The 15543-nt window shown below is 31.6% G+C and overlaps 2 protein-coding genes across 3 annotated transcripts; one reads left to right on the forward strand and one right to left on the reverse strand.

Annotated features, from left to right (window-relative positions):
* Nucleotides 1-308: 308 nt before the first annotated feature.
* On the forward strand, nt 309-6285 carry LOC120275061 (signal peptidase complex catalytic subunit SEC11A-like). Its single transcript, XM_039281548.1, has 8 exons — nt 309-465; nt 1087-1199; nt 2020-2091; nt 3418-3453; nt 4277-4322; nt 4585-4672; nt 4757-4814; nt 6053-6285. Exons 1-8 carry the CDS (start codon nt 387-389, stop codon nt 6101-6103), a joined length of 543 nt encoding a protein of 180 aa, XP_039137482.1. The 5' UTR covers nt 309-386; the 3' UTR covers nt 6104-6285.
* A 1742-nt stretch (nt 6286-8027) lies between these two features.
* Nucleotides 8028-11035, reverse strand: LOC120275942 (actin-depolymerizing factor 5-like). Of its 2 annotated transcripts, none has more exons than XM_039282675.1 (3): nt 10901-11035; nt 10162-10421; nt 8028-8463 (listed from the first exon to the last, which is right to left on the reverse strand). In XM_039282675.1, exons 1-3 carry the CDS (start codon nt 10919-10921, stop codon nt 8313-8315), a joined length of 432 nt encoding a protein of 143 aa, XP_039138609.1. In that variant the 5' UTR covers nt 10922-11035; the 3' UTR covers nt 8028-8312. The 2 variants fall into 2 exon arrangements, with proteins under 2 accessions (XP_039138609.1, XP_039138610.1); XM_039282676.1 differs by having other exon boundaries at nt 10162-10402; nt 10901-11019.
* Nucleotides 11036-15543: the final 4508 nt, after the last annotated feature.

The following is a 15543-nucleotide window of genomic DNA, read 5'->3' on the forward strand; positions in this document are numbered from 1 at the left end:
GGACTTAATTGTATTTAAAAATATTGATGTGGACTAGAACAATCCAACTCAATCAAATATAAAGACTTAATTGTATTTAAAAATATTAAAAAAACTAAAAAAAAAAAAAAATACATAGAGACCTGTACGGCAATTAAACTTTAAATAATTAAAATATTTGTGATAATACCCAAAGCCAAAGGGTTTATATGAAAAATCACCATTAACTTAGCTATCTTAATGAAATGGCATCTTCCAACGATCACCATCCGATCAGAATCCAACGGTTGAAGATTACCCAAATTCATCAAACCCAAATCTTCTCCTTTTCCACGCCCAGAGAGAGAGAGAGAGAGAGAGGAGGCGAGGAAGCGAGGAAGCGAGGAAGAGGAAGAGAGAAGGAGAGAATGGGTTGGATCGCTGATGGAATGGAATCCATACGCTCTCTCCAGATCCGTCAAGTCCTCACCCAGGTCGTCAGTCTCGGTTCGTGCTCTCGATTTTCCCCAAAAATTTCGGTTTGAAACTGATGTAAAATTTTTTTTTTTTTTCCCATTTTTTTCTTCTTTTTTAAATCGCAAGTTGATGGTGGGAGGGTTTTTGATGGGTGAAATGTATCCTGTGACTGATTTTTATTTGATTGGTGAAATCGATATTGTTTTTTTAGTGTTATACCCAAAATCTCAGTTTTAAGATTTTTTTTATTAAATTTCTCGTGGATGTAGGAAGTTGTCGATGGATCAATTGCATTGTGATATATATATATATATATATATATATTTTGGCTGTTTTGGGTGATTCTGGTATCATTGTAACCTTTGTCACTCAAAATCTCAGTTTATGAAGTAGTTTCAAAATCTCAGTTTTGAAGCTTTTTTATTTTTTATTTTTTTAATTTCACGTTGATCGTAGGAGGTTTTGGATGGATGAATTGCTTTATGTGACTAATTTTTATTTGAAAGTAGTTTTAATATCTCAGTTTCGGAGCAGTGTGCTTTTTGTTTTTTTTTTTCTAAATTGTCACATGGATGGATCAATTGCATTATGTGACTAGTTTTTATTTGATTGGTAAATCAATATTTTCTTTTGGTGTTTTGGGTGATTCAGGTATGATTGTGACCTCGGCGCTGATAATTTGGAAGGGTTTGATGTGCGTTACTGGGAGTGAATCGCCGGTTGTGGTTGTGCTGTCAGGAAGCATGGAGCCTGGGTTTAAGAGGGTGAGCTCTGTTTCCTTCATCCTATTGTGCATCTGGATTTTATGTTTTTGGAATTTAATTTTGTTAAATTTGAGAATTACGAGCATAAAAAATTACTAAATTTGTTAAATTTAGATCATTGTTCACATAGAAACTGAAATTTTGTGTCAAATAAAGGAACAAATAAACAAATGTTGGACTTTTTGCTATTAGGTTTTGTTTGAAATTAATCCATTATATCTATTTGTTGGGCAGCAATATTTAAAAAGTGAATTTGTTTTCTGTGGACATGATACTTCCTATATGATGACTGCTTTTTTCTTCCTCAGGCGAGCAACTCATTTTCCTTTCTTGTTTTGCATTGACTTTCACCTTTTTGGCCATTGGAGAGTTCTGTTGCCCCTCTATGTTCAACTCTACTTTCACTATGTAGGGATAAAAGTTTATCAGCTGTGAAAGGAATTGTCTGCAACTCAAAATGCTATGGTCTTTTTGGTGTATAAATACTGCTTAGATATTGGAAATTTGGATAATAACTTGTGTACCATTCATGAGGGTGGATGTTGGGAAATATGTTTTGGCAATATGGAAGGAGTTTGCTCGTGCCTACTGCTAGTTCTTTTTTGTTTTCTTTTATCCAAAAAAGTAATTGTTACATAGCTTGGATTATCTTTATCTATGCGATTTTAATGCTATTCATACCAAATTTTGGAAGAAAAACATTGGCTCTGAGAATTTTATCTGTCCATGGTTCTAGGTTTTAGCTGACATCTTTGTTTCACTTTTTATATCTCCTTCGCTTTCTTATATCTCTGTTTTATGAGAGGTTTTTTTTTGGCAGGGGGATATCCTTTTCCTGCACATGAGCAAGGATCCTATTCGTGCTGGTGAAATAGTGGTGTTTAATGTTGATGTAAGCCTTATTTTCATTCTGTAAATGAAGGTGTTTTTGTTATACATGTATGATGTTTATGCTTTGAATATTTGGCACATGTTCTTTCCTAAAGTGATGTCAAGTTTTCACTTGGAAATTTAACAACTACATTTTATCTTTATACTGGGATTTCTTTTGGGCTATCATGCGTAACATGCTCAATAGACTTTTCTTCCTCACTTTGAAACAGACCAGTTCACATACCCTTACCAGTGGCCACTTATCTTTGCTTTCCTTGATATGTTGTCATAGTCAACATGACATCCAAGTGCCTTGTACAAACTGTACTAGTTCATCTGCGTATAGATCAATGCATTTCCTGCTTTTTTTATCACGTTATGCTCAAATAACATGATATAACCCCTACGCACTCTTGTAAATGGTTATTTAAAAATCAACTTCTCACTGTCTACTTCAACTAACATGAGAGAGTGAGCATGAGAGTGTGACCTTTTGGTTACAGATTTTTGGTCTTTTGTCTTTTCTCCTTTTTATTTACTTTTTGTTGCTTTGCATTCCTTTTAGTTCTACTGATTTCGGACATGGGGGCTCTTGTAATTGCATGGTTCTGTATATTCATTTTCCAATCATTTGGATGGAAACTATATCCTCTAAGATCATCCACACAAGGAACCTGATTGTTTTCCTGTACTAACTTCATTTGTACATTAGATAGGTACGTTCAAGTATGAAGTATGACATTTATGTCTTTATCATGTTGAACATCTACATTTTTTTCCTTTGTTTTTGATCAAATCCATCCTCACCATCACATTATACTATAACCTAAGATAGATTTGTGGCTTTAATTTGCATTATACTTTTTCTAAATAACTTGTTCCCTTCACTCCTTTGAGATCAGTAACTTTTTTACTGATCATCAATTGCTGCATTTGTTAAGCACTTGCCTACAATGTGCCCTATTATTTGTTTCCAGTGCTTGCCCTTTTGGTTTTTTGGCATTAGGCCATAGCCCTACCTTCTCATATTGTGCCCTCTATTTAGGTTTTGAAAGTTCAGTAAAAAACATAATAAATCTATAGAAATTTATGGAAGAATTGAAAGCAATAAATCTTTTGTTCTTCTTGCAAAAGTTTCCAGAAATTGTTATTGGAATTTGACCTGCAGCATTATTTTCCTTAATTGGATTGAAGACTAATATTATCATAATTTCTGTGGTTCATGATAGTGTTGAAGTAGGCTCTGAAAAGTTACTCCAGGTTTACCCAAGATTCTTCTATTGTGTTTGCAAAATTTATAAATTCATTTTTGGTAATAATTTTGTGTTTGAATGTCTTTTTGCAGGGACGTGAAATTCCTATTGTTCATCGTGTAATTAAGGCAAGCTAATTTCTGGACTTAATTTATTGGTCATCTATTTTCAAGTTTTGTTATAAATTGCCTTAAGACAAAGATCTTTGGTGTTATCATCTACTATTTGAGTATGGCAAGGTTCTGTTCCTTATAGTTCCAAGTTTTGATTATATTCTCATGCCGTAGACTCAACTATTAAACCACTGTAACTTGATTGTGAGCTTTCTGCATGAGCATGGAAGTAGATGTAATATGTTCCCATTTGCAGCCATGATAAGAGAGCCTTGGACTCCCCTTGTGCAATTATGTTGTTTTATTTTGTGAAAATATGTATTAGGATCTAAATTATAATGTTGAACTGTTGAAATCCATGAAACTTCAAATTATACGATTAATTAAACTCAAAAATTTTTAATATTTAATGGGGATTTGGTGATCATGGCCCATGTTTAATCTTCTAAAAGTACTGTTCATACTTTTAGGATCTGACTTTTCAATTGAATGTTTTCTGTTTTCCTGAAAATTGATGACATGAATGTATAGCCTATGCATAGTAAATAATTGTGTAATCACTTCAATCATTGGTAATGTAAAACCTTCCTGTATTTGTCATGTTTAGAGTTAAATATTAACCTACCAAGTCATAGTTGTAATTATTATTATTATTTTTGGATAATTACAAATAATAACTCATCTACTTGCTATTAGAAATTGTTACCATTTATAAGCCTGCATTGAGTTTCCTGTATGTGAATTTTTTGGGCTTTCCTCAAAGGTGCATTTTGAATTAGGATTTGATACATTAATTGCCACTTGATCTGATGGCGTTTTTTTTTTTTTTAAATTGAAGGTGCATGAACGACAAGAAACAGGAGAGGTTGATGTTCTAACAAAAGGTAAAATTTTTTTTTTTTGGTGGTTTGTTTTTCAATCATGCAAATTTGCCGGTCTGTAGCTGTAACCTTGTTATTTTGGTATACCCTAAACAAGCATAGTAAGGCTCCCATTTATTTATTATTTTATACTAAAGAATGCATGATGCTTCAGTTTGAAATTGTGAATTTTTTTTAATATATAAATTGTTTACCTTTTTTTATTTTCATACTTTAACAAGATTTTAAGCAATTTGATTATTGACTGCTTGATTGCTTCTGTCAGGGGACAACAACTTTGGTGATGACAGACTTCTGTACGCCCGTGGTCAGCTCTGGCTTCAGCAGCACCATATTATGGGTCGGGCTGTGGGGTAAACTTTATTTCGATGTTTGAAATTTCTCTGATATCTGAATTCTTCACATAGCTACATCATTTAGACTGCAATTTTTGATAGGTTTCTACCGTATGTTGGCTGGGTTACCATCATTATGACTGAGAAGCCAATTATTAAGGTAAACGTCTCCTCCTAAAATGATTGGACATCTATCATGCATTTGAACAAGAATATGAGATCGAACTTCTGGGGTTTTTGAAAAATTTATAAACTTCATACAATTCAGTAGTTCCAATTAGTTTCCTCTCATGTATCTGGTAAATTTTTTGGAATCAAGTAATTTGTTTCATAACTAATTTCATGAGTCATTTTCTTCCTATGCTAAGAGCCATTCATAAGCTTTTGATGATACTGCCTTTCTCAAGTTGAAAGCATGAAAATACCTTCATTTCTGACTTGCTATTGCGACACCTTTTTTTTCTCTCATTTTATATGTTCCACACAGAAAACCTGAATACAACTTGAAAATGTTAAATTCCTACTTTCCGGATTAAATTTTGATTTATTAAATCTTCAATTTGACTGTCATTATTTTTGTCCTTTAACTTGTGTTTAGTACCTAATTAATGGAGTTGCTGGTAGTCAGTTAAGACTTAGTTCACTCAATTCTATATAGTCTATAATATACTAGATAAATTCCTCTGCTTCTGTTTTTCTTGATACAATCTGATGTGAGCCTGTCACACATAATTTCTTGTTAAATTTTTTCTTTCCAATCATTGTGAATGGCTGCCAAAACAAGACATTTTTTGAACTGTTTTTCAATCTCTCAACACTTTTCCTTTCTTGTAATATGTTCCCTTGGCTTTATGCAGTAATTGTTTTCTTGGAAGTAAAGTGTATTGAATTCTCTGTCCTAGATACACTTTTTCTGATATGCTCTGGTTTTTTTTTTAAATAAATTCATTTCAATGTGAGCCTGCTGAATGTAATCTCTTGTTAATTTTTCCCATCAATTGAGAACTCCTTGCCAAAAAAGCAGAAGGGCAAATAAGATATTTCTTTTGGACTGTTTTGCAATCTCATAATGTTGTTCCTTTCTCATAATATGTTCTCTTGGGTCATACGCAGTTAAGAACTAGTTTCTTGAAAATAAAGAGCACTCAATTCTCTATACTAGAAATTATTTCTCCTCGATTTTTCTTGATCAATTCTGATGCGAGCCTGCTGTTCATAATTTCTTGTTAATTTTTCCAATTCATTGAGAACCGTTACCAAAACAATAGAAGGGTGAATAATAAGTCATCTTTCAGAGCATTTTTTTCTTTCAATCTTTTAATACCATTCTTCAACATTGATAAATTCCATTTGATTCTTTGCATTTGCCCTAATATAGTTTTGTTTTCTTTCTTGCAGTACTTGCTCATCGGAGCTTTAGGATTACTCGTCATAACCTCAAAGGAGTAGGAATATAATTGGGAGTACTACCCATGGCCAACCACTCGAGTACTTCTCCTTTTAAATTACGTGTTGTAAGGTTCTATTTTGGCCCCTGAATTGCCAACATACCAGATCGAGAATGTAGTCGGATAGATAATATGGAGTTAATTTTAAACTGTTTTTGCACCTTTCATTTTCTTGTTTTCGTTTATCGTTGCTTCTCTCTAGTAATTGTATTTAGTTTGTTATTCACTGATGATTATACTGGTAAAGGTTGCATGCTGATACAGTGAGTTTGCACGGACACTTCTCCGGCATGAAGCGTGGATAAAGCGTGAAGCAGAGCCTGGTTCTTACTATTTATTAGGTTTGAAACCACTATTGGCCTCTAAATTAGTTATAATTGTTTGTTTTGGTCCTTTGGTTGAATGATTTTATTTATTTCGGTTCATATGTCCATGATTGTGATTTCCGACTACGATGTTTAACGCCGGTGTTATATTCTTACTCTGTTATGCTGTCGATTTGAATGCCATACTTGTGTACAATACGGTTGTTCGAGCAACCGATTTGATTCAGATGTACCGATATTGTGATGTTGCAGGAATGATTAGGGTTTGATATTTTGTTCACAACTGATATATAATCAAATAGAGTAGGTCTGGTTCAAAATATAGTTGGCCAGGGATTCTGTCATATAAAAAGTCTTCAATTTTGCCCATAAACCAGAGAGGTTCCTGTAAAACATTATTAGTGAGGCACAATTATTGGAACAACCTTCTCATCAATCCAAGATGAATTCAATCTTTTCATTGACAATACCTTCAATCTGTTTTTGTACCCAAAGAGCAAGCATCCGAGTGGTCTATTGGTATTCAGGTCTTCGCAAGAACATTTTGCTAGTGATGAATGTTGGTTGTCTACTGGTTGTCCCAATGTCCGTGCACGGGTTTTGCTTCTTATTTACTCTACGAGGATTGTGCATGAGCCTGCCTTCGTTAACAGCGTAGAGAGCAAGCATTTGAACTTGTGACACTAAAATTCATGTTGTCATCTAGTTTAATAAGAAAGGAGAAGAATTGGACACAAGATATATATATGGAACATCTGCATGCAGAAAAGGCTATGTGAATTTATTAAGTAATTAGTGGTGAAGTATAGTAGGAGACTTTAAACAGTATGTAACCCCACATGGATTAACTTTACTCACTTACATATATATAATATTAATAATAATAATATTTTCACAAAAATCCTAAACATATGGGAAAAATAACAGTATATATATACAAAAAACAAAAAGAGAGATTTGAAATAATTTTGAACCAGTTTAGATGATACAATTTGATCAGATAAGTTCACATTTATTTTTATTTTTTTTATAAATATGAATTAATTAGGTGTCAAAGGCACATACAAGGAATTGAGCTTTACAATACTTGTGCTTTTTACCCGTGTGAGTTGGAATTCGCACGGTTTTTCTCACCGGGATAAATATTTTATACAACAGGGACTATAAGCTCACAAAATTCAAGACACCCACCACAAGTTTAATTAGGATGAAAAAATAGCAATCTAGCCATGAACAACTAGATTCAATTTTTAAAAAAAAAGTTCAAATGATTCCATTCCATCATCAGAAAGAAACCAAATACTAACTTATGTAATAAATGATGTCTTTTTTTCCTTATGTCTCATCATAATTTTCCTATTTGTTAGGAATGCAAATCACTCATTTAATCTTTGGTACAGCTTAATGATACATGGTACTTGTTTTATATATGTATATATATATATATATATCTCAATATTCTGCATCTGTGGATACTAACAATCAAGTGATGAATTCTCTCCATAACAATCATAAATTTTCTTATCTCTTCATAACATAAATAAATTAAGAACCTAGCAAAAAAAAACTCTATTTTGTGATAATTAAAGCACATAAAAAGAAAGATATGGTACATTAATTCAAATCATTTGTTACATAAGTTTCTCAATTAGTAGAGAAAACAGATCATTGTTGGCACATGAAGCCACAAAACATGGCCAAGTCCAACCAAACTTGTTAACTAATTATAACCATCTAAACAACAACAGTTAAAATTCATCCATTATTATTTCTGCCAATCATAAATATAATTAGCAGATTTAGATAAAAACTAAAAGATGCAAAAGATAAGATGATGATGATGATGATGATGATGATCAAGTGTTGAAGAGATTAAAAGTAAAGTCATTTGGCTCTGTCAAGAATGAGATCAAATCCCATCTCAGTTGGGTCTGTAGCTTGCATTTCATAGTGTACTCCATCAAGAACTCTCCTCAATCCTTGTTTTGATGTTGCATATAACATCTTTGATCTTATTCTTGATGCACTTGGTGACCTACATAATTTATGCAAATGTAAGTTCAATTGCCAACTCTATTTTATTCCTAAATCATAATTTTTTAAAATAATATTATGGACAAACGAGTATATATTTAGACACTCGACTTTTGAGCGGAGAAAAATAAAATACTACCTATTATGTTTCAGTGGAGAATTAAGTTGATTTTTACACTTCTAGATTAACCATACAAAATTTACAATTTTTTATAAATAAAACTATATGATACATTTAATAGTAACTTACTAAAATAATTATGAGTTTTTATTATCTGACTAGTTTCATTGCTGTATTTTCCAAATATATGAATTGTTAATGATAATAACTAATAAAAATGTATTATGTATTTTATAGTAAATTAAAGGATAATATTAAGATTTTACTACCAAATCAAACATATGAATTTTTAATTTTTGCATAAAAAAATTCTTTAATGACATATACAACATAATTATATCATTAGGATATTAAAATAAATTATAGAAACCTAAATAGTGTTATCACATGTAGGGTCATTAGAAAACTTGAAGTAGGGTCTATGCATCAACCATCAATATGCCTTTTTAACAAGAGGACAAATGAAATTTTGGAATAATAGTACATGTAATAGTATCAAGAATTATAAAAGCCATCATCAAAAGCTTATCATCTTTTGTGGGGAAGGTCCTCTTTTTATTTATTTATTATTATTTTTTTTTAAGCTTAAACTTTTTACAAGATTAAAGCCTTGTTTGGGTTGGCTTATCAAAAAAGTACGTTTTTTAAGTTTAATAGAAGTGCTTTTCTAGAGTAAGTTAAGAACTTTTTTATATTTTGTGTTTGTATTAGCTTTTCTGTAAAAGCAAAAGCTGTAAAAATAAGCTAAAAAACAGCTTTTTTTCAAAAGCTGCTCATGACTAGGTTATGAAAAAAGCTGTTTTTCAGTTTTTTTTACAGCTTCTGTTTTTACAGAAAAGCTAATACAAACAACTTTTTTTGAATTCAGAAGTGCTTAATTTATAAAAAAGCACTTCTGGATTTTCCAAAAGCTGATCCAAACAAGTTCTAAGAGCAAAACAAATTAACTTATTATGTATGCATTTATATGCAAGACGAATTATATATATATATATGTCTTGAAATTTGTTCTACCAAATTAATAATATGCAAGACAAAGATCAAATTTGGCCTATGCTTTTGTGGGGAAAAAACTTTGAAAAACAAATTTTATTTTTAAAATCTAAATTTTTAATAAAAATAAATAAATCACAACTTTATTATATTAATAAAAAATAACTACAAACATATAAAAAACAATAGTAAAATAACAATAAAACTGAAATACAATTATATACTATGATAAACCATCCCAACTATGATAAAGTATGATTTTTCACTTAGAATTACTGTTTTTTAATTAATTTTTTTAAAAATATTTTATCTTGAATCTATTATGTTAGGGCAACGATGTTTTTTACTTAAAAAAATTTGTTCAAATTAAACTTGAGCTCACTACCGGATAAAAGTATAAATGGGTTGAAGTATCAACTTATGTGTACAATACTGACATAATTTATCAACTTTATAAAAAAAAAAAAAAGTTAAAAAGATATGAAATAAAATATACTTTTAAATAAGTTATTCATGAAAGCTTGCTATTAATCTCAAAACCAAACCAAAAGAGTGAACTAATACTTAGAACACATGCATACATACCAAGCGATGAAAAATATCTTGCTCTTCTGGCAATTGTCGACGGTGACAAAATCAAAATCAAATACAGCATAACGACAATCGTCGACGGGGAGGGAGGCGGCGAGATCATCGTAGCCTTCACCGGGGCCGCCGACCTTATCGACCATGACTGCCCTTGAATCCTCATCTATCTTGAACACAATGTATCTGTGTACCCTTCTCCTTTTCATGTCCATGAATGAGCTCTTGCACTCCTCCATCACTGAAAACCCAATGGTTGCCTATTCATTTATAAACAAAGTAATTAACTTGTATTAAGATCAAATTAACCATTAATTTTAACAATATATATGCATGCATGGTGGCCATCATTCTTGTGTTTCAACAATGTAAGCCAAGTAGATCTATATATATATGCATATATTATTGTTGTCTTTCAAAAATGGAAGCCAAATTGATCTATGTGTACTGTTATGTGTACATATATATGTTTATATATTATTATTATCAAGATCTACTTTAAGAGCAGGTAGAACTCACAAACACACACACAAACAAACCAAACATCATTTTTGTATTTCAACAATGTAAGCTTAGTAGATCTATATGCACACACAACATTTGTTGTATTTCAATAGTTAATGTAAGCCAAGTATATATATATATATATATATATACACTTGTGTTTATATATATATATATATATATCAAGATCTACTTTAAGAACAAGTAGAACTCACAGACACACACACACACTCACCATCTTGAAAGCCATAGCCATGGTTGGTGAACTTCCCTTCAGTACTTTGAGACGCTCTTTGGATTTTGGATGGGGAGACTAGTGAAGAAGCATGGCTATTTATAGGCCAAGTTCTTATGCTTTTTTGCTTTTGAGAGAGAGAGAGGACATTAATTTGGGTTTTTAATAGAGAAGCCACATGCTTTGTATGCTAGCTTATTTTGGAAGCTTATTATTAAACATTGCTAATTATCTAATTATGTAGAGTAATCTGTTAAGGAAGTCAATAAAGGTTATTTAGGAAGTCATAAATATTTTCTTAGTTAATTCTTTATTGACAGTTATAGGTTGTCAATGTTTATATGCATCGCATAATCACTGTTTCTAAATTTATATAATTTAAAATTTGTGATTCGAAAACTTGTCTCAATGATGATAGAAATTCATCCTAAATAAGTAACTGGTCCAAAATAAAACATTATTATTATTACTATTTTGACAAATGTGACAAATCCTATAAGAGTAACAAGTATGGATTAAAAATTAAATTTTCAGTCTGTGCAACCTCACCCAATAAAATTGGATGTAAGTTGCAAGTCTACCTCATAACTGAGGACCTATTATCATCATTGCATTTGGTAAAATTTGAACTCGAGATTTTTTTAATATTTCATACCAATATCTTTCACAGTGAGACCAATGCCACTAAGCTATGAATTTTTTGGTTGGACAATTAATTTGAGAAATATCTAAATAAAAAATTTAACTACATATATTTATATGATTTTTTATGAAACATTATAATTTTACATTTGATTGAAGTGGATAAAATCGATATACAAAAGGAAAGAAAGATTTCACAATGTTTTTAAATTTACTTGATTAATATATTTTTTTTCTACCACACCATGTTTTCGGTTCAAATCATGAGTCTTGACCATTAAACAAGAAAAACAATATCCCAAAATTTTATTTATATATATATTTTACAATTTTTTTTCAAATTAAAATTACCTGTCAGATGTTTTTTTTTAATTAATATTTTATATATATTTAATAAAGTGAACAAGTCATCAACTAAGAATATACGTGCTACCATGACTTGATCATTCAGTTTGTGCACACTCACCCAATTAACTTAGAGATTAAGCTATAAATTCACTTAGAGATTAAGCTGTAAATTCACTTTTACAGTTGGGGTTTATTTTGGACAACATTTCATCCCATGCTTTTAGTATTTGCTTTTTTTTTCAAATGTATTTCAAAAAAAGGGAAAAAAGCCTTTTGATGGTAAGTTCATCGCACTTGCCTCATGGGAGTAATTTGAGCAGTATGCTAGAAAGAATAGCATGTGAGATAGACATCTCTTTTGATGGGTTGGTTAATTGCTTATAAGAAAAGGTAGGCATTTGGGTGGAGAGGAGAGAAACAAGAGTAAAATAAAAGGTTAAAGGTTCTCATGTCCCCTATCCTTTGAACATGAATCTTCACTACCAGAAACAGACATGCAATATAACACCAAGAAGTTTGATTTTCTAAACAACTATCATATGTCAACCATGAAAAGAAGTGATTTACAGGGGTACGTGGCACAATATATCTAAATAAGTATTTATTCATATTTCATGATTGATTGATTTAATGAACTTTGGATCAAGAGTATATGTTTCTTATTCCTTGTTTTCTAGGAAAATGTTTATTCACTGTTGAGTGAATGTAGATTTACCCTTTTGTTAAGGACATTAGTTTAGTCCAACAATTCAAGTTCCAATGGATTTGCCACTAATTTGTAGTGTGTTTAGGGAACTAAAGATCTCATGGCAATTGGTTGATTCTAATCTTTTATTAGTTTTTTTTTTTTAAATTATCTTTGGGTGTTTGTTTATGTTATCAAGATTAAGCTATTAAATTGTGAATGATTTGTTTTTGGGCCCTAAAATAAAAATATTCATTTTGAACCTTGATAACTGATGTGGTCAAACACGCCTCACATATAGTTATTGGACAAAATTAAGTGGTAAAACAAACATAATCATCTAATTCGGATGTTAAAATTAATATATATATATATATATATATTAACTCTAGGGATGTCCCTAGTTATCAACTCTAGTGACATTTCTATCACAACCATTGGATCCTTATCCAATGGTTGTGATCTTTTTCAAGCCTTTCTCTGACCATTTTTTTGTTTCCACATAATAAGCCTTTCCCCGGAGCTTGCCCCGCACTGCCAGGCCTTGAGACCCTATGCTCACAAGCCCTCCAATACTCACCCCTCCAAGTACGGCGCTTCAACCAGACTCATTTCGACGGCCTTCACCTGATCAATGAGCTCCTTAAGGCTAACTCCGGCGTCGACTTTGACTGTTTTTTGAGAGGGATTGATTTTGATGTTGATGTTGATGAGCTTGATTCTGAGGTTGGAGTTGATGCCCATAGCGATCGCGATGAGAAGCTCTTGCTCGGAGGTTGGATAGAGAACGGAGGGAACATGACAAGTTGCAGGTGTTGAAGATGCCATGTATAGAAACAAGCAGAAAGGCTCGCAGCAGTTAGATTATAATTAAACGGCTGCAGTTGGGACATACCTAGATTTTAAATCTAGGGACGCCCCTAGATGACTGGCCCCCATATATACATAAGTACCAGCATGTAGAAAACAATAAATAGCTATAGAATTTTATAGGGGGTTGGCAAACTATAACTTATATGCACTATTGAGAGATTTCTTCACTAGTAATTTGATGGAAATACAAAAATATGGAACAATTTCACAAATCCAATTTCCAAGTACACCTAAAAACTCTTTTCTTCTTTCCCACTAAAAACCCTAATTTCTTCCAACCATAGACAGGGAAAAAAAACCTTCAATTTTGCATAAAAAGACCTCATAACACAAAAAATAAAAAAGGAAGCTTTAATAATTTGGGGCTTTATATAGTGTATATTATAACCAAGTGCACCTTCCAAAATTGAAGCCAATATTCAACAATCTATATTTTCGCTTAAATATCATCAAATCATATCAAGGCATCTCTTCAGTTATCATTAGTATCAATTGCATCCTTTTATGGGTAAGATAAGTTGCATCAAGTCCAAGCAATGCTTGAACTTGTAAATAGAAACTACCTTGATCAACATGTTAACTGTATTTTGACTTTCACTATTGGAAATAGCTTATTGGTAACAAGATGGACCACCACTGCCCTCTACTAATGCATTGGAAACTATTACTTTAAAGCAGTATCTCACAAAAGCTTTCTTAGTATACTTCCGTGCTTATAATTATACTATATTGCTCTATTGGTTGTGGCTCTAGATCTATCAAGGGTTGTTGATTGCTAACATCTTTCAACTGCAATTTATAATTACCCAGTTCTATTTCTACAATTCCTTCTTAGTTTTCCGCAAGCAATTCTAACTAATCTTTCTTTAGCATATAAGCTATGTCAAACACAAAATTATTACTGCTAATGTTCTTGCCAATTAGATCCCATAACCAGTGTCCTTTGGCATCCTTTGCGTAAATAAGAAAAATATGCACTTCCTTATTTTTGCATCTAGTTTTGATCAATTTCTCCTCATTCTACACATGAATATAAGTAGATAACCAAATTAATATTCTTAACTTAGAAAATACATCAAGTTTACCTAACCAAACTTCTTCAAGTATCTTGAAGTCAATGGTAGAGGAAGGAGATTGATTTATAATGAAGCATATAGTGCTAACTACCTCATCAACCAAAAAAACTCTTGGGAAGTTTTGCATCTAGTATATACATATGGCTTTATTTGATAAAGTTTTGTTGATTTTCTAATGACTCGATTTTGTTGAGGAATTTTCCTTACCATAAAATGCTTGATAATGCCTTCATTAATCTTGCAAAAAACTTCATAACCTCCAGATTTTTAAATTATGTCCCACTATTAGTTTAAAGATATTTTACTTTTATGCACTTTTGATTCTTAACCTCTGTTTTCTACTATTTGAAAATCCCAAAAGCCTTCCATTTGCATTTCATGAAGTAGCCCCAAACTTTCCTAGAGTAATCAATAATGAAAGAAACAAAGTAATATAAATCATTGCATGATGCCATTGAATCACATCTTCAAATATCGGTATGCGCATAATCAAAAACACCCTCATTAGCTTGAGATGATATCTTGAAGCTAACTCTACATTGCTTCCCAAACACATAATACTTACAAAAATTAAGTGTACATAATCTTACAGGATGATGATAAAAAGGCCTAACAATATCAAGCATCATCTATCAACTTTAAGATCAATTGATTTCAAATCCAATAACTATGCATTATATTCATGAAGATGAGATTTTATGGATGTATCTTCTAACATGCACAATACAGACAAGTGATACTTCATATAAGGTATGTTGGTAAGAGATTTATTCATACACAACAACTCCAACATGAGCTATAAAGTTATAGTGGTTTTTTCACTGAGTGCCTAGCTCACACAAATTAACCTCATCAAACAAACATAACTGTATTTCTATTAGAGCCTTCAAATTCATGTCTTCCTTTTGTTTTTTAGTTATCTTTGCAGGTATTCTACGCTTTACTAAATAGTACTTTTTACAACCCTTGCGGGCCTTGCTACATCAAAATAACACGCATCTTGACTTGCAATAACCTTA

This window comes from Dioscorea cayenensis, chromosome 14 (genome assembly GCF_009730915.1).
Source record: "Dioscorea cayenensis subsp. rotundata cultivar TDr96_F1 chromosome 14, TDr96_F1_v2_PseudoChromosome.rev07_lg8_w22 25.fasta, whole genome shotgun sequence".
Lineage (NCBI taxonomy): Eukaryota > Viridiplantae > Streptophyta > Magnoliopsida > Dioscoreales > Dioscoreaceae > Dioscorea > Dioscorea cayenensis.